General features: G+C 40.3%; 1 protein-coding gene across 9 annotated transcripts in view; it reads left to right on the plus strand.

The window, feature by feature from the left end:
- Positions 1–26,313, plus strand: part of rbfox3a (RNA binding fox-1 homolog 3a) — a 530,829-nt gene that overhangs the window by 461,005 nt on the left and 43,511 nt on the right. For 7 of the 9 annotated variants that reach the window (XM_069517543.1, XM_069517539.1, XM_069517541.1 and 4 more), the window contains 4 exons: positions 3,913–3,966; positions 7,948–8,040; positions 11,888–11,948; positions 16,070–16,123. In XM_069517543.1, coding sequence (XP_069373644.1) covers positions 3,913–3,966; positions 7,948–8,040; positions 11,888–11,948; positions 16,070–16,123 — 262 coding nt within the window. Of the gene's footprint in view, positions 1–3,912; positions 3,967–7,947; positions 8,231–11,887; positions 11,949–16,069; positions 16,124–26,313 lie in introns of all 9 variants that reach the window. The other 2 variants (XM_069517547.1, XM_069517542.1) reach the window with 2 other exon arrangements.

Consider the following 26,313-nt stretch of genomic DNA (forward strand, 5'->3'; position numbering starts at 1 on the left):
TAGCACTGAAATAGCTTTTTTAAGAGTTTTTAACAATCTTATTTCAACTGTTGATTCAGAAAACTCTGGCGTCCTGGTGCTCTTAGACCTGACGGCTGCTTTTAACACTGTTGTTCACGCAATCCAGTTGTCACGTTTGGAGAACTCTGTAGGGATAAAAGGTGCAGCACTCAGGTGCTTTCAGTCATACTTTTTAGATAGGAGTTCCACCTGGGTGAATACTCCTCTGGGGAAGCCCCACTTACATGTGGTGTCCCTCAAGGATCCATTCTAGACCCCATCCTATTCTGCTTTGAAGCATGTGATGTCTCTTTCCACTGCTTTGTGGATGATATTCAAATATATTTGCCCCTGAACCTTAAAACTAATAGTTCACTGCCACCCCTGTTTGAATGCCTAAATGATGTCAAATCATGGATGAACCTAAACTTCCTCAAACTAAATGAAAATAAGACCCTGAACTGCCGGATATGGGCACCCTTGGCCCTCTAGCTCCTAATATTCACTCCAGCATGAACAGTCTTGGTGTTCATTTTGACAAGCAAATTTCCCAGTTGTCAGGTGAGGCTTCTTTCTCTCAGTTGTCTCATAGCCAAGGTAGAGAGGATGATCCATGCCTTCATAACCTCTCATCTTGACTACTGCAATTCTCTGTATGTAGGCTTAGACCAATTGTCTATTAAATGCCTGCAGCTTGTCCAAAATGCTGCTGCTCGCCTCCTGACTAGAAAGAAAAAGAGAGACCATATTACACCTCTGTTGCACTCCCTGCTCTGGCTTCCTGTTCGTGACAGGATCGATTTTAACTTTTAAATCTCTTAACGGACTGGCACCGCCTTACTTAGCTGAACTTCCATTTACTCACACTCCAGTTAGAGAGCTGAGATCAGCCACTCAGCTCCTTCTGGACTTACCTAAAACAAGGCTCATAAGAGGTGATCGTGGCTTTGAAGTAGCTGCCCCCCACTTGTGGAACAGCTTACCACTTCACATTAGATCTGCCCCCTCTCTAGCACACTTTAAATCATTACTAATCATCTGTTCTTCTTGGCTTTCTCCTCGACTTGAGAACGTTTTTATCCCAGCTGATTTTATTTTATTATTGTTTATCTTATATTTTATTTCATTTTACTTCTTGTACTCTGATGTATTACCTGTTACTGTCTTATTGTTGTACCTTTTACTTTTGACGCTTTGATCAATCAAGTTGTTTTAAATATGCTATATTAATAAAATTGACATTGACATTTTGAAAATGGCATCCATTGCTGATAAAAGGTTGGATTGCCTGTCTACCACTGCATAAAATTTCCAATTAACAGTCCGATATATCCACTTGTAGGATACCATGTACAATTTGCTCTTGTTCATCTTCAGAACTGGTTTATGAAAATATATAACTGAATTAGTATCACCACTTGCAAAAGAAAAGAATTGCGGGCAAGAAGCTGAGTGGTAGGTATAAAAGAGATGGGCTAATTTACATTTTATCCGGACCAGCACTACTAAATGAGGAAAAGGAGTTACATCATTGACAATATATGAATTTTCAATGGTTTCATATCTAGCAGGAGAGGAACGTATCACATTGGTTATAGAGGCAAGACCCAAACGTAGACATTGAAGCAGATTCAAGCTCAGCTTTTTTAATGCCATTTCCATTCATAACAATAATTCCAGCAAGGTAAAGGTATCAAAATCGACAGGCAAAAAGCTAAACTCTGGAAAATATACTGATCAGACAAGTTGTGAATACTGAATGTCATGCTGTACTCAAGGCTAACAAAATGAACTAGCAACTAAGGCGGGGAAACACAGAGACTAATACTAAAGAGAGGGGGGAGGTGACTTCTAACTCTGGTCAGTTCCTCCTTATATCCAATTAAAAACACATGAATGGTCTGTATTTACATAGCAATACTATTCTCTTAATGACTACTCAAAGTTCCTTACAGTACAGTTTTCACCCATTTATACATTGCATCTGTGTGCAGCACTTTCTCTATCACACATCCCTCATACATTGCCGACAGAGCCATCAGGGGCAATTTTTGGTTCAGTATCTTGACACTTCAGCATGTGGAATGGGGAAGACTGGCATCAAACCTCCGCCCTTCTGGTTAGTGGACAAACCACTCTATTTCTTAAGCCACAGCCGTCCACCATACATTGTTGTTGATTGTGATCTTGTCTTCGCTTAGCTGTCTCTTCCATGTTTATTTATGTATTTAAATATACTACTTGAGTCAAGGTTTAGATATTGAGAGGACAAGGCTGAGCATTATAATATTGTCTTGCAAGGTTAGTTCACAGAGCCATGACTCCTACAGAGAAAATTACACAATACATTTTTTACATTTATTACAGTGTGTGTGTGTGTGTGTGTGTGTGTGTGTGTGTGTGTGTGTGTATGTGTGCGTGCGTTTGTGTCTTCATTTAGCTTTAACTTTGTAGTCTGACCTTAGACTGTGTATTTCATCAGGAGTAATAACTCATGGCTGTATGAGCCCCTAAAGGTTCTGAAAGCCAGTAAGTTTCAATTCTTGAATCATTTATATTATTTGAATTGGTCTGATAGATATTGCCAGATGATGTAATTGTCATAAATATATTGACAGTTGCAAGAAACACATTTAAAACACAAGCACATTCATACAGTGCATGCATCTATGTGCAGCACTTGATCGATCAAACAGCACTGATAAACAGTACACAGACAGCTTTCAGGTACCATTTGGGGTTCAGTGGTTTGCCTGAGGACACTAGAAATGTCATGTGGAATGGTAGTATTTTGTCAGCTTGCTGATTGAGACCAACGATTATAATTTCTGTTTTGTTTGAATTTAGCTGAAGGAAGTTAAAAGACATATATTCTTTAAAGGCAGGCACTGTGTTAAGGACGCTCCAGCGGCTGACATTGTCTGGCTTAAAAGACAGGAAGATTTGGGAGTCATAGGCATAGCAATGAAAATGGCCACACTCGCCCAGTGAAAAGAGGAACTCACAATCACTATCCTGGTGACAGAGCCCACTTACAGCCCCATGGGTTGACAAAAAAAAACAAGGAGACAAGGATGAAGGCAGTGCACACGATGACAACCCCAGCTACACCAACGTCCTTGTGTTCAGCTGCAACATGCAACTTCAACACTAGATATCACAAAATTCTACACACTGTACCTTTAAATCCACATATGTACCAGCCACATATTCAACACCATCAATATGATAGAAGGCATGGTCCCTAGCACTACATCTCACTGTACATAATAAGCCAATTAGAGTGAAGCATTGATCTTCGCAACAGCTCGATCTGAAGAGAACCTGTATAGTTGTATAGTACCACTGTATAGTTAGACTGATGAGAGAGAAGTTTGACAGGAGATTACTATGATGATTAGCACTATGAGCAGATCAAACAAATCTATAATTTATCATGGGTTATCCCTTAACTCTCTCTCACCCATTCCTCACACACCCCATTTCTAAATGATGTGTATTTTTCCTCCACTAGAAATATTATGGCTTTAATGGGAGACGAAAGGCAGGACGATGGGCATCATTAAAATCAGTGGTGCATGCTGAGGCATTGCACTGCTATAGCATTTGCATCCACTAGCCAGCTCTCACTCACAGACTCACAAACACACACACACACACACACAGACACACACACTCACAGAATAAGTACATTTTTATTTCATTTATCTCATTGTAGGGTGAGAAGGACTTTGTAATTGTCTGATGACAGGGAGGATGTTTTGGTATGGTCCTGTATAATGCTTTGTAAGTTTGGACACACACAGGAAGCCTTTTAAAGGAGGTAAACGTGCAGGTACCATGTTCTAATTAATACTTTCCCTTTTCTGCTTTTTTTATCCCGTCTTTCTTTTCCCTTCCTGACTTCTGCAGCAATTTGGCAAGATTTTAGATGTGGAGATTATTTTTAACGAGCGAGGCTCCAAGGTAAGTGCACAACAACCATACATTCATGAACATTCTGTCATACTTACTTTTTCTAGCTGGCTGTATTTGTCCCCAGGCCTCCTATTCCTTTGTTGTCCTCCACTCCTCACTGTCTTCATTGCTCTCTTTCCCTCTGTCTTATAGTAATTATGGACTTATCACTGACACTTGCCTTCAGGCAGCTTATACACCTGACCGAACTGTCATACATTATGACATAAAATGAATTGCTCCCGCTTATCTTAACGCTGACATTGGGATTCACACATTCTGCAACCAGCCTGGCTAGCTTGCCCAACCTATATTTCTAAAGAAATAAGCATCAACAAAATGCTTCTATACTCAACCCAGCCAAAATTCTGGACATTATTGAATCTAAGATTTAGCTAGTTTACATTAAAACACAACTGCATTATTTGCATATAGAATACTTGGCCTGAGTGTTACTTGTGATTAGCAGAAAGTAGTGAATCCTGTATTAAGATTAAAACATTGGGTGCAGTTCACACATAGTATCTGGAAAAAAGCAATTACAGTTTGATTGGACAAGGACACATAAACTGTCAGGTCTGCCAGACAAGTCATGTGGATTTCATTGTCTCCAATACCAAAAACTCAACTCTTAAATCAGGAGACAGTTGATCAATTCACTGCTCTTTGATGCATTTGAATTGTGTGTGTGTGTGTGTGTGTGGTTCTGAAAAAATAAACCAACAAACTTTGAACTACAGCTCAAAGTTTTGGCAAGGGCTGCCTATAAGGACAGTAAAAACTTAATTGATGTTTTGACACTGCAAATGGAGAGAGAGAGAGAGAGAGAGAGAGGGAGGGAGCAAAGCAAAGAGCACTGCAAACATGTCTACAATGAGGCAATGGACACATACTTAAAGATGTTGAGTATCACTGTGAGCGTGAAAACAATTTGGTTCATTAAAAAACTGGAACAGGAAACACTGATAAAGATACGAAATACAACTAAATTGTTGTGGAACTGCAAACTGTTCCGCTGTTAGTCTATGCATTGCATATAATTATTTTGTAATGAAACATCTTCTGATGCTAAGCTAGGGTAAATCAGCACTGATGTTCCTGAGATCATTGGGGTTTTGGGGTCTTTTGACTATCAGACACCCTCTCTCAGGCGATCCAGCTGACCCTAGCAGCACTCTCCCACGGATCTGCTCTCTTAATCCAGAGCCAACTAGTGGCTTTCTCTGCAGCCTCTGTTGTTGTTGTAGATGGTCTTCCTCTTTCTTTCTCTTGTGATGCCAAGTGCAGTGTAAGCTCTGCAGAGGGGCCGTCCTGCATAGCCTCATCACCACAGGTAAGCATGTTGCCTTCCAAATTTGTCTGTGGCTTTTGCTTGACAAGGCCCTCATATTTCTCCCATTTCCTTTCAAAGGCCTCATCCATATGGCCCTTCTATGGCACAGTAAGCTCCATCATGATGATGTTCTTTTGTTGCCTCTGACACCAGGATGATGTCAGGTCTGAGGGTGGTCTTGGTGACATGCTTAGGGAACTAAAGCTGCCTGACCAAGTCCACTGTCAGCTGCCTGTCCTGTGCCTTGTTGAGCAGCCCCAATGTTGCTTTGGGAGTCCTTGTTTCTTTCTCTCGGACTCAGATGAAGCTGATCGACTCCTTCGCCATTTTTGACCTCTGGCTGCTGGTGATGGCACTGCAGATACTCTCTGTGATTGTCTTGAATACCTGGTCATCCCACCAGTGGTTGTGAAGGTTCTTAGCCCTTCCTCTGGTCATAGCTCCAACAAGGACTCCGTGGTCCAGCCGCGACTGTGCCTGATCCTTGGCAGAATCCTTTGCTGGTAAATCCATGCCTTGAAATTTGCGTGTGGACAAGTCTTGTCGTCATCCTTCAGCCATCCCTCCAGCTCCTCACAGGTGTTTTTTAATGGATGCTGTATCCCTGAGGCTATTGTCAAAGATCTTCTCCAGACTTTTCACCAGTTTCTCAGAGAGGGTGGGGATCGGTGTTTCTGAGACTGAGAAACAAAACTTATTCACCACTCTGCCTTTCTTCAACACCAAGGATCTTGATTTATCTTGCTTGAAGGACATCCTGGCCCATCCCACCAGCCTATCCAGCCCCTTAACTGTTAATCCATAAGGCACAAATTGGTGCTTTAGTGGATCCTGGATTTTGATTTGGGGCCTCTGCCCTCTGTCTCAGCAGATTTCAGCATCATGTTCATCGCCAGTGCAAACAGGATTACTCAGATGGAGCAGCCTGTGATGATTCCAACCTCCAGTCTGTGCAACTCCAATGTTTTTGACCCTGCTGAGACTCTCAGGCTGAAATCGCTGTAATAATCCAGGATGAGGTCCCTTACTGGGACTGACACATGGTGCCTCTCCAGCACCTCCTGCACCAGCTTGTGGGGCATAGAGCCATAAGCATTGACCAGGTCTTTACCACAGCACCACCGGATCATGCTTGCTCTCCCTAGCTTCTCTGGGTAGCAGTGTGACTAGCCTGTGTGTTTAAGACAGCCTGGAACTCACCTGGAGTGTGTTGATGTATCCATTTCCGAGGAAACAATCTGCCTTTAGCTATGATGCTGAACACGCAGCAACGAGATGATTCAAAACTGGGTGAGGTTCTCTGAGTTCTCCTCTTTTGGAATCCACACTCCTACTGCGAGCTGCCAGTGGTGTGCCTTTTTGCCTCTCATCCAGAAGACAGAAGGCTTGAGGATTCTCCAAAGCAGGTGTAATAGCTCGGGGCAGTGCTTGTACACCTTATAGGATGTTCTTCTTGGTCCTGATGCTGACATCGACCTAGCTTTCCCGACCACCTCCTACACTTGTGTCACACTGCACCAAGTCCTGGTCTCTGGTGGGATCCCTATAGGTGTCATGAAGGTGCTGGTCAGTTCCCTCCTTCAAATTACATTAACTCTAGAACAACAAACATGGTATATCAGTAAATTTCTGGGGGCACCACTGTTGTCGGGTCTGCAGGTAGATAAAAACCAGTGACTGGTTTTACAGTTGTGGCCTGTGACTTTTGACCTGTATATCTGTTTGTTGTTTTTGAATACCCCTCATTGACTGCACCAATGACAGTAATTGTTCAAACACTGTTCTCAGCTGATCCATTCGTGACTTAACATTCAGCCTCACACCAGTTGTACAGTGGTGTTAACTGAAGGTGATGATATGCCACAAAAGTATGAAATACTAATTAAAGTACACCAAGAATAACTTATGCAGAGCCTCTAAAAAAATAAGTATTGTAATTTCAGCCACTAGAGACTGAAAAAAGTACAGCATGAGTAATTTGTTCTTTCTTAAGTGCAACCCGTAATGGTTTGAGACTTTAGGAAACCACTGTCTTTAACTAATTATTGACCTCTAGAAGGTTTTGAGGACATAACTTTGGATTAATTCTAAAGGTAATGAAATACTGGCATATTAAGGGTTTGTTGCAGATGTATTAAATCTCACATATAATTCTCACATAATGTAAATAGGCCAAAAATATAACAGAAGTTAAGTGAGCTGTATTCCCAGGCCCAGTCTGAGACGCAGACAGGATGTCAAGAGCGAGCAGAGTCCTAGAGCTCAGAGGGTCACAACTGACTGATCACATAGAGATTGTAATTGTATGGCAGTTGTCTGCTTTCACAGGGTTTCACACTGAACCTCACAACATACCCAAAATATTCACATCCAAAACTCCATTATGTGTTAAGGCACTTATTGCGTCTGCACACAAAAACACCAATAAAATATGTTGAAAGAAAAGATAAATGCATTTATGTGTGTGTGTGTGTGTGTGACAGAGAGAGAGAGCCTGATGTCACTCTAGCTTATGCCCCTCTAGAGCTACACCTCCCTATCGACCTGCAGCTCTCTCATCGTTGCTTTGTGTGTTTTCTCTTTCTTTACCTGTTTGTTTCATCATCTCATTTATTGACTTCTTTCCTTTATTTAACTCCACCTCCTTGCCACTGCAGGGCTTTGGGTTTGTAACATTCGAAACAAGTGCAGATGCTGATCGTGCAAGGGAGAAACTAAATGGTACAATCGTAGAAGGACGGAAAATCGAGGTGCCTTCCTTTTCCTCTCTCTCCTTTCTTCCTATACTCCCTCCTCTTCTCTTGATCCCTCCCCATGACTCTTTCTTTCCTTGCTCTCTCCTTCCTGCAGTGCTCCCTCCCTTCTCTCTCTTCCCTACTTCTATTTCTTCTCTCCCACCTGCCTGCTGCACCTTGAATACTGCATGCCGAACCCTGATCCGTAAGTGTGTGTGACAAAGAGAAAGACAGATATTTTTAGTGTGTTGCAGTGTTTTATGGCATGAATGCTTAATTCTGCTTTGCTTATGATGGGTTTTGTCATGTGTGTTTGGGTCAGTGGTTTTTGATTTGAGTTTGTCATCCCTTACTTAAAATAAACTCCTTCCAAATGACAATCAATGATCTACCAGTGTGTTTTACACATTTTGAAAACTTGTTCCCTCAAACCTTAGCAGTTAGTGGATATTATCATAATGTTTTATTGAGATTCAAATCTTTCTGTTCACTAAATCCATTTCCCTGGGCATTTTTTTTTCATTTTGACTCAGCAAGGTTCATCGAGCAAATTACTGCTACTTTCTTTTACCATTAACATATTCAAAAAAGCTTCCACAGATATTTCCTGGTAAGAATCTTCTATGTTGTTATGGTATCCAGGAGTCTGAGCTGTGCTGAAACTGCATTGTGACATTGAGATCAGCCCTTATGTTTAATCTCAACTTCTGCATTGTTGTCAGTGTGAATGATTATAGACTTCCTAAACCATTTGTGCCCCCACAGACTGGCAGCTATGATGATTGGATATAGCTCATAGAGCACAGAAGGAGAGTGTTGAGTCTGAATCTAGAGATTTGAATTCTACTTGACATAGTAAAAGCAAAATAGTCCCTCTATAGTAGCCACCAAAAACTATGGAAGGACTTGTTTCTATAGTTGAATGACCACGAGTTGAGTGATGAAGTTGTGATAGAATAAGGTAATGTCATTCCAGGAAGATAGGGAATGTTGCCATATATGCATTCCTATTTTTCACACATTGTCAATTGCCACCCTATCATAGAGAGAGAGGGGACAGTTGGACAGCTTGAGGAACAATGTAGACTGCGTAAATGAGATGGCCAGGAAGGGCTAGTAACTGCCGTTTGGTGCATCTAATTGCCAGGGGACTGTTTAACAGGAGCAGAGAGGTGTATTGTATTTCACTCAGTGTATATGTTTGAAATGAGGCCAGGGTGATGCCTATTGACCAAATAGCAGTGTTAAGCTCTGAAGCTTCTGTGATGGTAGGAAGCCAAAAATGAGGAGTGGAGATGGAATGATGATAAGAAAGTTGTCGAGAGCTGTAATATGTAATGGAGAGTGTATATATTGGTTCGAATCCAACACATTCTACTTAAACACAGTCAACGATATTGGGTCTGTAGTTGCAGCCAAAGGTAAGGCACTTTAAATGATGTCTGATTTAGAAAACAAAGCTCTGTGATTTGCCACATGGATTAAGGTGATGGAAAAGGCTGATGGTTGTGTGTTACATGGAAAAATGGAGACTAAAAATGATGCTGTTCATGTTTTTCATGAATTTGGCTGGTTATTCTCCCACATTTCATCTTGATAAACCTTTAATAAGCCCTCCGAGCTCAGCTTACCAGTCTCATCAGTGGTAGAGGAAATCAAAGCTACCAAGGCAAGAGCAATTAGCACCATGCTTGGAAAAAGACTGCTGTGTAAAAGCGGCAGGGCTCGCCTACCAAGGCCAGTGGATGCAGTGGGACCAGACAATTGAGAGATCCATGTCGTGGAAGGAAATCTGGGCTACTGACCCGGAAAGTTGACCCTCCTCCTGCCCGCTGTTGCTGACCTGTTGCCAAATCCTTACAACCTAAAGGTCTGGGGCAAAGAGGATGACGCGTCTTCTAAGCAGCATGGAGAAAGCATCTGTACCCTGAATCACATCCTTATTGGATGTCTGAAAGTGCAGATAGAGGCATTGCAAGGTCTTAATGGAAATTGCTAAATGGACAGACCTCTCACCAACAGAAGAGAGCAAAGTACCAGGATCTGGTTGACAAGGTGCTTGCATCCTTATTCCCTCCTAAGCAACATTAAATTATCTATTTTCTGCAGAAGATTGGTTTGGAACCCAAACAACTGAAAAAAAAACCAGGGGGATTGCAATGGCAGCAGAGACTAGCTCAAGATGTAAGTGGCTTGGGAGACACAGCAGTTGGAGTCTTTCTGCAGGTGAAGAATAATATATTCTTTGCTGCCTGAGGTGAGATGTACTGTATAGAGGGACATATAAGGGGTGGAAACGTCCTTGAATGTGAGACACCTACTGAAGATGCAGATGGGTTTCCAACAATGCAAGCACACTAACCATCACTAAGAGGAGAGACTTCCAACATCACATTTTAAGTGCAAAGCATCACAGATGTTTATTGTAACTGAAGAAAGATTATTATTATTTGTTTTATTTAAGTCTTTAGTTAAATGAACAAATCATGTCTCATCCCTCACGTTTGACTTTTTGAATAATTACCCTGGACTTTCTTCATATTGAACAAGATCTCTGACCTAAACAGAATCATGAAAAAGCATATTGAGCAGATAAAACATATATATTTTATATTGCTAAATTAGTGGTAGTATTGAGAATATAGAAAATGAAATAGTAGTGAAATAAAGAGCGATCTAATATTTACATTTAAGTTGCTGTCTGGAGACATAGCATTCACATCAATGTAACTGTGAAAATAACTAAAACATGGCAATGAAATGTTTTGCAATTCTCACTGTATTTTGTGGCTTTGCAAAATAAACACCTTGAAAATAGTTCCTTTTCTACCAGATGTTGCAGTACAATGAATAGCAGGTGAATTTTCCAGTAGTGTATCAGAGCAGACAAGGTTGTTCCACTATTTATGGATTGTTGTGAGAAATACATTATCACACAAAAGCACCTCCAAAAGTGGATTTCAAGCAGTTTTTCCATACAAAATGTTTTATATTAATTATTGTGTGACCCAAATTCTGTGGAGAACCATTCCACTTTTTACATGTTGTTTAAATTATATATTTTAAGACTGTCCTCCCATTCCAAAAACAACTCAATAGGTGTGTGACTACTGTATGCAAATCACATTCACCCTTGGGGACAATACTGACTACCGTAAGTTAAAAAAAAGTTTGTGTAAGCATCTCAGTATGACCCAGAGTTACTTAAAAACATTTTTTTTATAACAATAAAGAAAATTAGTTACTTTTCATTGTTAAATGACATCTTGCTATCTCGAGGGACAGTGTCATTCTTATAAGTGAATACAGTTGTATGAGTACTATATTTCAGTTCAAGTATTAAAATTAGCCATCTAGTGGGAGCAAAGTCTGATGACATTTTTCTGTTTAACTACAATGGTGAATGTCATCTAAAGTTAGCAAAGTACTTGTTTGAACCAATCCTTGATTCTTCCCTATACCTAACTATCTATTTGTTGCACAAAACTATAACATTTCTCATTATTAAAAATAGTTACTGATTCTAAAAATGTTAATGGTTAATCAGTGGCATAACTTCTGTAACTCATGTCAGGGGGCAAGGACAAATTAAATGGCCTATATGGTTGTTTAGGTGGGAGGACTTGTTCTTGAATATAATTTTGTTGTACATCATCCGTGACTCACTGCATGTAGCCTCACTTGGTGAAATGCTAAAATTACAGCATGGCATGAAAAAAGCTTATATTGGGGATTATTCTCATTGTGCAGTTTTTGCCTGTTGTTTGCTCTGTGTTTCTTGTTGTTTGCTGTTTTTATGTGTGAGTGAGTGAGTGTGTGTGTGTGTGCGTCCTTACATTAACATCTGTATGTCTGTCAACAGGTCAACAATGCCACTGCCAGAGTAATGACAAACAAAAAGGTGGCAAACCCTTACACAAATGGTGAGAATTCAGCTTTATGACCATATTTTTGCATATCTCCTAATTGTTGCTGTCCTTTAATTTCTTCCATTATTATGCTTACTTTTTCTCCAATTCATTTTTTCACCTGGTGTACCTAAATCTCTAAACCATTTTATACGTCTGAAACCCAATGTATATGGATATTAAGTAGTGTTGTTGATTGATTCAGGTCAACATCCTGACATTGTAGTGCAGAGATTGAATTATACCCTTTGGTAAAAATGCTTAGTGACTGCCCTCTACTGGTTGTAACTCAGCCTTTGCAATGGCTCTTGGCTGATCTGGACGCAGGTGACAGACAATGCACAGAGAGTGCAGTGTGACTGTGCACAGAGAGTGCAGTGTGACTGTGCAGATTGCAGAGAGCATTAATATCAAAGAGTGGAGTGGGCACATTACATTGATTGAATATAGTGATTGAGTAGTTTCTGCAAAATTATCAATCCATAGAACATTTGGTAGATTCATTATTAAAGAACTTTGTGTCTTAGTGACTTTGTGTGTCCTCAGGTACACATTTTCAGAGCTGTTGTATAGGCTTTTAAAATGAATGCTTCTCTCCCAATGTGGTTTATGATGTATATTTGTTGTATTGTTTTTTGATGTTTATGATTAAGGAAAAATTGTGGCTACATGTTAAAAAATGTAAATATATTCTGTTTACAGGGTTTCTGCGGGTCATTAAAAAGCATTAAAAGTCATTAAATAAATTTTGCTAAAATTAAGGCCTTAAATGGCATTAAAAAGTATTAAATAAGATTTCCAGAGGCATTAAAAAAAATTCAAAATACTTTAGATATAGGATCTACCTTGACGAAGAAAGGAGGAAGAAAGAGGGTGCCATGCACGGACTTAAGAAAAAAGCATTGGAAGATGAGCTGGGAGAACTGAAAAAGAAAAAGGCAGTGTTGACGGAGGTGTGCGCCAGCCTTCAGAAGGATGCTGATCAACTCGCTAAGAAGGCCAAAAACAAATCTGGCACTCTCATGGCTCAGATGATCACAAAATCTAATACTCTAAGGAGGAGATACAAGGACAAATGCCTTGAACTGAAAAATGTTGAGACAGAGTTGGAACTAAAAGTGAATGAACTAAGGCACATGCACTAATTATCATACAAAGTTAAATCCCAGTGATTTCTTTGTTACGTCAAGTACTGAACTTAATGCAAATGTTATGTTCCAGCCTTCAAGTTGAAAGTTTCAGTTTTTTCCTTCACTCTCCAGACAGATCAAATTGTGGGTTGTGTGTTCAGTGTCAGGACAGTCCACAAACATAAGCTTGATGGATACTGGTACTTTTTGAAATTAGAAATTTTGAAATATTTGCAAATAGATTTTGACATTGTAAGCTGTCTCATGAGCCATTTCAATTTCTTTATAGAGTGACAGTTTATGTCAATTATTTAGATTCTCAAATATCTTATATTATCATTGTCAAATGAAATGCTTGCAATTTAATTCAGAGTTGGATATGGATATTTTTTGTGTGTGTATATAGGTAAGTATGCACACGTATAGTATTTGCAGTTAGTCATGGGCATTTGAAATGGCATTAAAAAGCCTTAAATTAGATTTGCTGGTACCTGCAGAAACCCTGGTTTAATCATATTCAAATCTAAAATTTGTAGTCCACCGTGACCCAATAAACCAATACAAGGCAGAAGGTGTACACAAATGTAGCTTATAGAGAATCATTGATGGAACAACAGTGTAATCGACCATAAAAATCAACAACATTACAAAGTAAAATTAATAAATGCATGCAGCTATATGGCAAGGGAAATAAAATGTAACATTACTAGTTGCAGTGTATTTATATGGTAAATTCACAGTTGCATATGAGATGGATATCTCAGACTTCTGAATTCTTTGTTGAGCCTCCATTAAATCTGAACAAGGTGGGAATGGAAATGGTCCAATATAATGACTATACTAGCCTTTATCGCAATCATTTCTGGGACACTATATTTTCCAGCAAAATTTATTATCTTGACAGGCCTAGTCATCACCAGCTGACTGTATTAGTGATTAAAATGGCCCGCAAAGAAGTGTGCTTGGGTGTAAGGAAAATCCAGACGCAAGAAGCCTCTACTTCATACAAAATTTTTGTCACAAAAATGTGTGCTGCACTTCTGAAGGCATTTTTTCAGGACAGCCACATTTTTTCAGGACAGCCACAGCCAAAACTTAGGGGTGAAGTTATACTTTAACATCCAACTATAGCCATTGAGCTGGCACTCTAAATGGAAAGAAAACCAAAAGCTATAAATGGAAGCTAGTCAGCAGATTCTGTCTTCACATATAAAGACTTGTTCACATTTGATTAAATAGTGCAGTGCCCGTTCTAAACCTGCTTGTTTGCTTGGCCTGTGGCAATGTTCTGGAGCTACTTCAGAATTATTCCTTGTCATTAGTGAGCCCTGATTAAAAAGTTCTACAATATTCTGTCACTGCACGTTGTGTGCACATGTAATTTATATACAGTCTATGATGCAGTGTTAAAGGTTCAGTGTGTAGAATTTAGTGACATCCAGAGGTGAACTTTCATGTTGCAGCTGAATACTCATCTCACCCTCCCCTTCCCAACACAAAGAGGACCCCCCCTCTATAATATAAAGTTTTTAAATATAAAGGGTCCATTCTATGGTGAAGAAAACAACAATTCATACAATTTAGATGAAACGCACCAGTGAAAACATCACTAGGATTATTCTATATTCAATTTCTGCCAAAAATCCCTTTCACCTAAATCTTACACCCACACACAAATGTGTGTTAATGTGTCATAAAATGAAACTCTTAATTACTATTGAATGATTTACTGAACTGATGTTATTTTTTCATATAAGACATATCAGCAATTAACACAATCTGTAGACCCAAATTCACAACTTCTGTAATTCAGCTTGATATAAAGCATTGCAGCTCAAAACTAACGTTTTACTTTTGCTGTGAAGAAAGATTGCCAAACAGAAATTGATTCTGAATAAGTGTGATTCTGAATAAATGTTAGTCAGTAGTGATTCTGAATAAACTGCTGCACCAGTGACTGTATCAGTCCGATATAGGGAAATAGATAAAATAAAATAATCCAAATGGTTTGTCCCAGCGCCAAGTTAACCACTGCTTTAATTTATTCAAGGACGTAGAAGATTCAACTGGCTTCAATTCAACTGACAATTAAGACACGCACCCCACCCCACCCCACCCTCACACTAACACTCATGCTTGATTTTTCAAGTTATTACATTTTTTGATAATTCACGTGTCCAAATTCCACCAAACTCAGCAATGGACTTCCCATTACCACTAAGAATACACTTGCCAAGTGTGGACAGTACAAACAGAGAGACCATTGTGATATGTCATGCAAATAGCAAAGTTAAATCTTTTCTTATGAGTGGTAAGCAGAAAAAGATTAAGATTGGAGATGGAGGTGGGGACTTTTTCATGGAGGACAAGGACGATTTGGTCAATGGATGAGAAAGTGATTTGGTAAATGGATGAGAAAGTGATTTTGTAAATGAAAAGTGCCAATAAAAAGAGCCAGGATACATACCTAAAGAGGGAGGGGAGGGGCTTTAGGTTATTTCTACAGATGTGGATGGAATGGAACAGTGATGGAAGGAGAGGTAGAGGATGATGAGAGCTGCAAAAACTCAAAAAAAAGCAAGGGGGAGGGGATGGACATACAGGGGAGAGAATCAAATAGCCAGACACGTAAGCATACACACATGCGCGTCTATCTTGTTTAAGGGTGCAGAAACAGAGAATAAGCCATAACAGGGTTTCCATTTGTCACTGTCATCAGGCCAGTGCAGGCCAAACCTGTACATACATAAATAAACACACACACACATGCATGGGAGAAGAAGAAGTACAACAACCAAAAGAACAAGAAAAAGGAGAGTGGGTTTCAAATTTGTAAAAGTTAATTTATTGGTCAACCAAAAAATTTAGAAATCAGTACTTTGGTGCAACAATTCAAGATAGAAGCAGCAAGCCTGGCATTATGATACACAGCTTCATGGAGAAATATTAACATTTATCCTGTGTGTGTGTTTGTGTGTGTGTGTGTTGTTTGTGTCTCCTTTGCAGGCTGGAAGCTGAATCCAGTAGTTGGAGCTGTATATGGTCCTGAATTTTATGCAGGTAAAATTATATTTTATCAGTCTGAGATCTGTTCATACATCCCTCTTTTTCTGCTTTCTGCCTCTGTCCCTTTGTCCACCATCGATCCCCCCATCCACTAACCCACCAACGCCTACGCCTTCCCTGGCTGTTACTAAAAGAGCAACTTGCATATTGTTTGTTATGAAATTCATACATAGCCTTGCTTGAAAATGATTATTTAAAGAGCTAACCCAGGACTTTTTATGTTTTCGTGGAAACCTTCTGAGCAGACTAAAGCAGACTGAATTTCGGCAAAAGGGGGGGGGGGGGGGTCAGGTAAACTGCAGACACGATAACCTGTCAGGATATCGTGTCTGCAGTTTACCTGACAGAAAAAGGTGTGGCCCTATCTTTTGAGCAGTGATGAAAAATATTCTTGGTGGGACTGTGCCGTGCCATACTCAGTTTTCAGTAACCATCCCACTGCGATTTAACACAAACTGCAGGATACCAGTTCTTTGTGAAATAGTAGGAGTTTATTTAATCAAACAATAATAAACATGTCAGTCATTTTTATACAAAAACAGAAAGCATTATACTGCATACTGCACAAACAAAGACCTAAACTAAACTTAGAAAACTAAATCAAAATAATATATACAAAAAACATAATAATCAGCCGATTGATAAATAAGGTAAATTATTAATAGTTGTTGCCCTTGTGCTCAGATATTAAGTAGAGTATGCACACAAATCCTTGGGTGTACGCTTTACCTTTTTCGCAGTTCTTCAACTAAAGTTCTCTTCTCGAATGGAGTTTGGAGAGAAGAACACTCGTTTCCAACACATTTCCACTAAACATATTTATTTATATGTTATACAACACACGTTATTGTGAAATTTAAACACATAAATGCTGAAATAATAATAAGCTAATGTTAGATTTTTTTAAATAAAAGAATAAATAAAACACTCTCCACAAGGGAGGGCGGCGCCCTAGCACCCTCTATTAACCAACCGCCACTGCTTCCCAGGTGTGGCCCTACCTTCCGTGCCTGGGTGCGTTTTCTGCAGGTGAAAGACGCGATTTTACTGCTGGATCTGTCCCGAACAATGGGGTTGTATGCAGTGCTCATTTGAGAGAGGAGAATTATGTTCCTGGTGATTTTATAGAGTTAAGGATGGGATATCGAAGCCAGAACAGTGTGAGACTGACAGCAAAAGCAGTTCTATCAATACACTGCAGTGCTTCATCAGGTTCGCTGTCAGCAGCTGCTCTGGTTCTGCCTCCACTGCTCAACAGGAAATTGATCTGTGCACAGTAAGTCTTGTTTTTCTATTGTTTGTCAGCTTCAATAATTCATTATCATAATGATTTTATATGCGATAAGTATTAACTTTGTGGCAGCCTGGTCCTGTCTGATGATATTTGGACCCAGCCTAAATATTATGTAAAGCCCACTAGCTTATAAGGCTATCAGTAACTAGCATTAGCAATGTATTTTGTAAAATTTACCATTTGATAAGGCACAATTAGTAATAGTAAAGTGCATTTGGTTAGCTTGGTGACTTTGTTTGCATACCTCATACATTTGGAATGTATTCAAATGTGAAATGTTTAATGCCAAGGCTTAGGGAGAGTGATGGTGAACCGATTCACCTGGCACGCAGTCAAACACCATCTGTGCTTCAATGTGGCTCACAGTGCAACATCAAACTAGGCCTGAGACGATAACAAATTTTGCTGGACGATATATTATCACACGAATTATTGCCGATAAACGATATTATTGTCAACATGATAATATATCATAATAATGCACACCCTTTCAAAGACAATAAACTTTTATTTCTCAGTGTTTTTTACCTTTTGCGATGCAGCTAACTTCACTTTCAATGAGCGCACACCATTTTGCGCCGTTCCGTTTATATTTACTTTGTCGTCCAAACGCCTCAGTGAGTGTTGACTGTCGGGACGAAGGCTCTGCATCTCGAGGTGCACTTTGTTTCCCCAGCTGGTTAAACTGGGTTGGGTGGTTATGCTTCAGATGGGCATGCAAGTTTGTTGTGTTGCCTTTTTTTGTTGCCACCACTTTTGAACTGGTTCGTCCGTGTTGATGGGCTCACCTTGCTCATTCGGTTTGAAGCCGAAATACTCCCACACCGGGGCTGTGGCATTTGACTTTGCAATCATCTTTTCTCCTCGTGTTGCTCCGCACGACGCTCACTCACTGCACTCTGTGTGTGTAGCATGTGTAGGGGCCCCGCCTCCCCCTACAGAGACAAAGAGGCTGGATGACTGACAAGAGGGTTCACTCCGTTCATTCCGCTATGGAACAAACGCCCCCAGGTGCTGAGACCAAGCACAGAGGGAATCCTCTTGTCATCCAGCCTGCTTGGAGGCGAGAGACAAGGAAAACAAACGCGCATGCACATGGCAATGTATCGAGGCCGGAAAAATTATCGAGTTCATTTTAATTTAATTTATTTATGTGCGATTAATTGATTTATTGATTATCGGCCCAGGCCTACATCAAACCTTTCCTTTTGTCGCGGTTTTCACACAGGCAGCTGAAGTTCTCCAGCGGAGCTGCTTGATGTGGTTTCTGGTATAACTACTGCATTTCCTAGAATGAAAGTCAGAATATGTACCCAACTAAATGCCAGGACTCTATGGTATGAAGCTGTGCATCTTCTGGTCTTTAGATAACAGTGTCTCTAGGCCTCTCAATTACTCACCAATTCATCTTTATGACGGAATGACGATGATCATAATTGTCGATTCCCCTGTGGCACTCTGTGCCCTATGCACAGTGCGTGATGTATATAGTGGGAGCAGCGGCCCGCAACTATGTATTTCCAAGATATGTTTCACATCAGTAGATGCAGAATGTTTTTTTATAATTAAATACAGCTCTAACACACTTCCAGTCTGTGGGACAGAACTCCAGTTTTACAAACTCTGAATTTGCCAAGGGGCAAGCACAGCTTTTAAAAACTTTACTGTGAATGTTTTAATTATGGCTCCAATTTGGGGTTCAGCCTCTTGCCCAATGACATTTCAACATGTGGAATGAGGAAAACTTGGATGGAACCGCCAATCTTCTGGTTAGAGGGCAACCCGCTCTCCCCCCTAAACCACAGCTGTCCTGTGACAGGGTCAGTGTTAAGAGGGCCTTATGCATCTTTGGATTTTTAAGTTGTCTCCTGTTTTATACAAAGTGTTTTTTTTATCATTGGGTGTGTTTTTTATCAGAGTGCCCTAGATCAACAAAGACACTGACAAACAACTTACTTGTCAAATTTGTAACTATTTTACACTCAAACAACAATGTACACATCAAAAGACACCGTGACCACCACCAAACTCTGTTTTGTGGTCTACTTGTGAGGAGCTCCTACTACACAAAGATCGTCGGGTTGCATGCCCGAAGGAGATCCCCAGGGAGTTGAGAGTTAGGAGATGAGGAACATGAGCAGGCACTATGGTGAGGAAAAAAATATGGAGAGATGGAGAGTAGATGCATATACAAGCCCTGTCTTCCTTTGGTCAAGCTGGATGAACTGAGCGCAAGGATTAGACACCAGCTGGACATAAGAAGCTGCTGTGTTCTGGTGTTCACAGAGACATGGCTGGAGCCCAGCGTACCTGATTATGCCATCACTCCATCAGGTTTCTCCATTCCAGAATGAAGAACTCCGGCAAGTCTAGAGTTGGGGGTGTGTGCTTCAAGGTTAACTCTTTGTGAGCCATGGATGTCAGTGTTTTAACAACGCACTGCTCTTCCTTTCTGGAGCTTCTGACCATCAAAGTTCGGCCCTTCTACCTTCAAAGAGAGTTCAGCTCAGTCATCCTAGCAGCTGTTTACATCCCTCCTCAAGTGAAATATTTAGCCCCAGTGGAGCTGTATTGGATTATGAATGGACTAGAGAACTCCCAGCCGGGCGACATTTTCATTATTTTGGGAGACTTCAACAGGGCCAACATGAAGCTAGTTCTCCCTAAATACTACCAACATATCGCCTTCCCCACCAGGTGTGACTTCCTGACTGGCAGGCCCCAGGTGTGAGATTTGGCAGTCACATCTTCTTCCAACTGATACTCAACATGGGCGCACCACAGGGCTGTGTGCTCAGTCCCCTCCTGTATTTCCCATTCACCCATGACTGCACAGGTAAGCAGAGCTCCAACACAGAGATGGGGACTCGAGTTTGCGAATCGGACTCGAGTCGCACTTAAGTCGCACACACAGAGACTTGAGACTTGACTTGGACTCCTGCTCAAAAGACTTCAGACTCGACTCTGACTCGTGTTTTGGGACTCGTGAACAATCATTATGTTTTCAATTTTTGGCGTATTAACATTGAGGAAACTCTGACGGGCATCCTTCCTTTTTTTCATGGTAACCATGGTAACAATATTACAATATCTCAGAAAAGGGTAAGACCATGGCGATTATATATATATATATGATATCATATATATCATATATATGATATGCCATAAATTACCAAATAATAGCCGGGGCGTTTATTTATTTCAATCACTTAAAAGACCAGGATTTATTTGGGACCAGGAGGCAGTGTGGGACAGGCGTTTAATTTCTTTCTCACAAAATCCTTCTGGTCAATATTTGTACGTCTTCTGCAAGTGAAGTTGTTGCGGCAGAGGAAACAATTTAGCCAACCAGCACTCACGGCAAACTTCTCATCTCTGCGGTCGCTCAGGGTGGCGTACATTTGTTTCGCCATCGCCCTGATCATTTTGCGGGACACTCTCTCCCGGCATGCCCGTTTGCTGATAACCCATTCCCGCATGTTTATCTCAAGCTCCTCGCTAGCCTTCTTCCTACCTCCATCAGGCAGCCTAGCTCTTTTGCTGTCCTCCTCGGACAGACGCTGAAGCTCAGTTTTATTTTTTCGCCAATCCCCCACTCTCTTGGGGTCGACAGAGAAACGTGTAGCTGCTGCTTCTCCCGAGTTTCCTCTGTATATTTTACGACAGACAGTTTGAATTTCAGAGGAGGCCCTGATGGAGTACTACGGGATAACAGACTGGGAGATGTTTCAGGAGAACTACTGAGATCAGTGGCCTTGTACATATAGTATTTCTATTTTCATGCTACTATATTTTTCCCCTTTCACTACTACTTCCTAATGCTGCTGTGTCATTTGTGAATTTCCTCTGCAGAAAATCAATAAAATATTTTATTGAACACCAGGCTGCAATGAGCAAAGTTCCAACAGCTATGACACAAGCAGATAAAAATCAACAGGCCAAACAGAGACAGACACGAAAATGAACCGGCAGCGTTAGTATAGTTGCAGCAAGAAACCAAGGAGAGCAAGCCAAACTATAAAAAGATCCTTGGCGGAACCCAAGGACTATGAGGATGAGACACCGGAGCCTGAAGTGCAGCAGCCTGTGTACGTTGGGCATGAATACTTTAGCCTGGGCTGGTAGTTTGGTTGTTACTGCCAAGAATAACTGTAAGTAACTTTTACAATTGAACTGCAACCGGCATTGGGAAAGGACCCAGAAGTGGCCTGTGTTGGAGAAGGAACGGGACACAGCATTCGATTCAAAATTTTCTTAATATCTACATACATACTGGTTTTAAGCAGCACTCAGTTTTAAAACTTTTTAATCAGCTGTCCTGAAAGATGGATCCCTCTTCTGTTGCTCTTTCTTTAAATTTCAGTTTTCACAGTCAAAGGTTTTCTGGGGGTACGAGTCTTCAGACAGAGATTGTCATATCCTCAATTTGGATGAGAAACAATAAATTATTATAATTGCAGCATCACAGTTTGTACAGCATGGGCAGCTGTGGCTGAGAGGTAGAGCTGTTGTCCTTCAACCAGGATGTTGGTGGCTTTCTTTCCCATCTGTATGTCAAAGTGTCCTTGGGCAAAATACTGAACCCGAATCATAGAAAAAGTGCTTTACCATAAATGTAGCTTAAGTCTGTGCTATAGTGATAATAACTGTATTTGTATATAGTAGTACGTATACTGAAGGTATGATTTTATAATACTAAACGTATACCTTAACAAACAATTATTTTTCTGAAAGAACTGTGTAATGAGAACTGTTTTTTTGTGATTGTTGCGGGCAAAAATCCTTGATTATGCGGCATGTTTTCTTAAAAAATGTGATGGAATATGCAGGATATTTATGCAATTTATGCAGGATATTTATGCAATTTATGCAGGATATTTATGTATAAAATAATAAATAATAATAATAAAAATAATAAAATACACACACACACACCACAACACAACCACACAGCACACCACACCACACACACACACACACAAACACAAACACACAACACACACAAACAGACAAACACACGCCTCTCTGTGTTTCATTTCGTTTTCAATTTGACTATCAATCTTTTACAAGCTTTAATCTTGTAGGCTTCTGACCTTGATTCTTTTTGTAAAGCTATGGAACTTGTTTGACTTATCAACATTTTGTAAGTTTGAGCTATGTGTATAAGGTCTGAAATAAAACAAGATGATAACTTATTTTTCCCAGCACTTTCTGTGATGTAGTATGCTTGCTTATCATAGGAAATCATTAGAAATGACTCTTTACATTAAGGTAGCAGCCTAGTGAGAGCAGAGTGTTGGGGGAATCACTTCTTATACATCAAACCACAATTTTTGCAAATTCCCGCAATATCATCGCGTAAAATTACATAAATATCCTGCATATTCCATCAAATGTTTTAAGAAAACGTGCTGCATAATCAAGGATTTTTGCCTGCAACAATCACAAAAAACTCCACAATTTTCTGGAAGGACTGACTATTTCTTGTAGCTTATGTCATCTGGCATTCATTCACTATACAGTTTATAACCACACCTCTATTTTATATCCACACTTGCAGCATACTTCCATGTGTTTCTAATGCCTTTGTGTTCCTAGAGCAGGGGTGCCCAAATTCTTCCCTCTGGAGGGCCAAAATTTAATCGGGGGGAGGCTCGTCGGCCAAAATTGTAATTTTTCAGTATATTAGGTTAAATATGGATATAAATAGCATGCGTGTGCAAAATCAACACTATCACAAGGTCATTTTGAAAAATGAATGACAATGTTTATTGTGCTTCACATTAATGTTCAAAAAATAATAAATAAATCATAAAATCTATCTTCTTTAAATCAGAAAAATAATTGAAGCACTATGAAATATTTGAAGACAGACATGGAACATTACTAGGCCTTGGGCCTGTATCTTCAAATACAAAGATTTTTTTTTGTGCAATAAAAGTAACAAAGGACAGAGCAGAACATACTCCGACACATTGGAGATCCAGGCCTATACATTATGATTTGAAGTAGGCCTATCAGTGGGAGACATGAAGCCTGTCCTTGGTTTTTACAAGTCTCTTAATATCAGGCTCCAGCTGACTAACTGACAGAGTGAGAATGTTATGAAGGTGAGAGTCAGATAAAGCATTTCTCAGTTTAGACTTATTAAGATTCATCAGGCTGAATGCCTGCTCACAGACATAGGTACTTCCAAAGAGGGAGAACATCACCTGTGCATATCACAAGATGATAACTTATTTTTCCCAGCACTTTCTGTGATGTAGTATGCTTGCTTATCATAGGAAATCATTAGAAATGACTCTTTACATTAAGGTAGCAGCCTAGTGAGAGCAGAGTGTTGGGGGAATCACTTCTTATCCATCAAACCACAATTTTTGCAAATTCCCGCAATATCATCGCGTAAAATTACATAAATATCCTGCATATTCCATCAAATGTTTTAAGAAAACGTGCTGCATAATCAAGGATTTTTGCCTGCAACAATCACAAAAAACTCCACAATTTTCTGGAAGGACTGACTATTTCTTGTAGCTTATGTCATCTGGCATTCATTCACTATACAGTTTATAACCACACCTCTATTTTATATCCACACTTGCAGCATACTTCCATGTGTTTCTAATGCCTTTGTGTTCCTAGAGCAGGGGTGCCCAAATTCTTCCCTCTGGAGGGCCAAAATTTAATCGGGGGGAGGCTCGTCGGCCAAAATTGTAATTTTTCAGTATATTAGGTTAAATATGGGTATAAATAGCATGCGTGTGCAAAATCAACACTATCACAAGGTCATTTTGAAAAATGAATGACAATGTTTATTGTGCTTCACATTAATGTTCAAAAAATAATAAATAAATCATAAAATCTATCTTCTTTAAATTAGAAAAATAATTGAAGCACTATGAAATATTTGAAGACAGACATGGAACATTACTAGGCCTTGGGCCTGTATCTTCAAATACAAAGATTTTTTTTTTGTGCAATAAAAGTAACACAGGACAGAGCAGAACATACTCCGACACATTGGAGGTCCAGGCCTATACATTATGATTTGAAGTAGGCCTATCAGTGGGAGACATGAAGCCTGTCCTTGGTTTTTACAAGTCTCTTAATATCAGGCTCCAGCTGACTAACTGACAGAGTGAGAATGTTATGAAGGTGAGAGTCAGATAAAGCATTTCTCAGTTTAGACTTATTAAGATTCATCAGGCTGAATGCCTGCTCACAGACATAGGTACTTCCAAAGAGGGAGAACATCACCTGTGCATGTTTGCGGATCTTGCCATATCTGTGTGCAGGAACAGATTTGTAAAAGTCCTGTAAAGAAAGCTCTCTAAACCGGCAACGGAGGTCTGAATCAGACTGAAGCTCCAAAAGTTCGATTTGAAGCTCCTCGCTGACTGCATCCACATTTACAGAAAAGGGTTGGGCAAACAGCTCAAATGCTGTTTCGTTTCCACGAAAATCCTCAAAGCGATGGTCAAACTCCACCACAAGATCGCTGAGAATGTTGCAGTATTTTGGTGTGTCTTCCTCCATCAACCCAACTTCTCTGAGGCTGGGAAAATGTGCCAAATTTCCTAAATGTACAGACACAAAGACAAAAGTAGCAATGTAAGATGCAAGGTTGTTCATTTGATTTTCAATTAAATACCAAACATCAATCAAATGAGAAAAAAACTTGTTTTTTTTGTGTTTATGGCTGCAGTACAAAAAACAAATGTGTTATTGGATTTAATGCCTATATTTAAATAGAAAATGTATTCTCCACACACAATGTATGTAACAAATATAATAACATGCTGGTTATAGTGATCAATAACCAGCCTACTACATTGTTTTGTGTTCAATAACATATTCAAGTTAGATCTCACCTGTTAAGAGATGTCTGCTAAGCAACTGGAGCTTTTGCTTGAAGGCTCTGACATGGTCGTACAGCTGAGTGATTATCTGGTCTCTCCCGTGAAGCTGAAGATTGAGGATATTCAGCAGCTCTGTGATGTCCACAAGAAAGGCCAGATCTGCAATCCAGTGATTGTCCGAGGGCACTTGGATGCTGTTCTCCTTTGTGGCTTGAAACACCCTGATTTCCTCACGCAGCTCAAAGAAACGTCGTAAAACTTTCCCGCGGCTCAGCCACCGCACCTCCTGGTGGTACAATACATCACCATACTGGGCATCCATCTCATCAACAACAGCTTTGAACTGACGGTGTGAGAGCACCTTTGAGTGAATATTATTGACAATGCCAACGACATCCTGCATCACGTTCTTTAGGCCGATATTCTTAGCGCACAGTTGCTCCTGATGCAAAATGCAATGATATTTAAAAATCGAGCCACCACACTCACGGACTTTGTCCGACACAAGTGCAGTTAGACCTGCTCTCTTACCGACCATGGCCGGGGCTCCATCAGTCGTGATGCCAGATAGGTTTTCCCACTTCAAACCATTCTTGTCCATAACTTGCTCCACTGCCATAAAAATATCAATACCTCTTGTCGTCCCTTTCAGTGTTTCAAGGCCCGCTAGTTCTTGGCACATTTCAAAGTCCTCATTGATGCCTCGCAAAAACACCAGCAACTGTGCTGAGTCCGATATGTCAGTACTTTCATCGCATGCGATGGAGAAGGCAGAAAACCGACCTGCTCTTTGGGCTATCTGGCCCCGAATGTTCGGCCATGTCCTCAACGTGGCGGGTCACCGTGTTCCGTGACAGGCTTATTTGAGAAAAAGCCCGCTTCTGAGTTGGACACACAGCTTCAGCAGCAACTGTCAGACACTCTTTTACAAAATCACCCGGAGCAAAAGCATGTCCACTTCTGACAATGATGTTGCTAATGCGATAACTTGCAAGGGTGGCATTTTCTTGTGCAGTGGATGGCTGAAGTAA

This window comes from Paralichthys olivaceus, chromosome 21 (assembly GCF_024713975.1).
Source record: "Paralichthys olivaceus isolate ysfri-2021 chromosome 21, ASM2471397v2, whole genome shotgun sequence".
NCBI classification, from domain to species: domain Eukaryota; kingdom Metazoa; phylum Chordata; class Actinopteri; order Pleuronectiformes; family Paralichthyidae; genus Paralichthys; species Paralichthys olivaceus.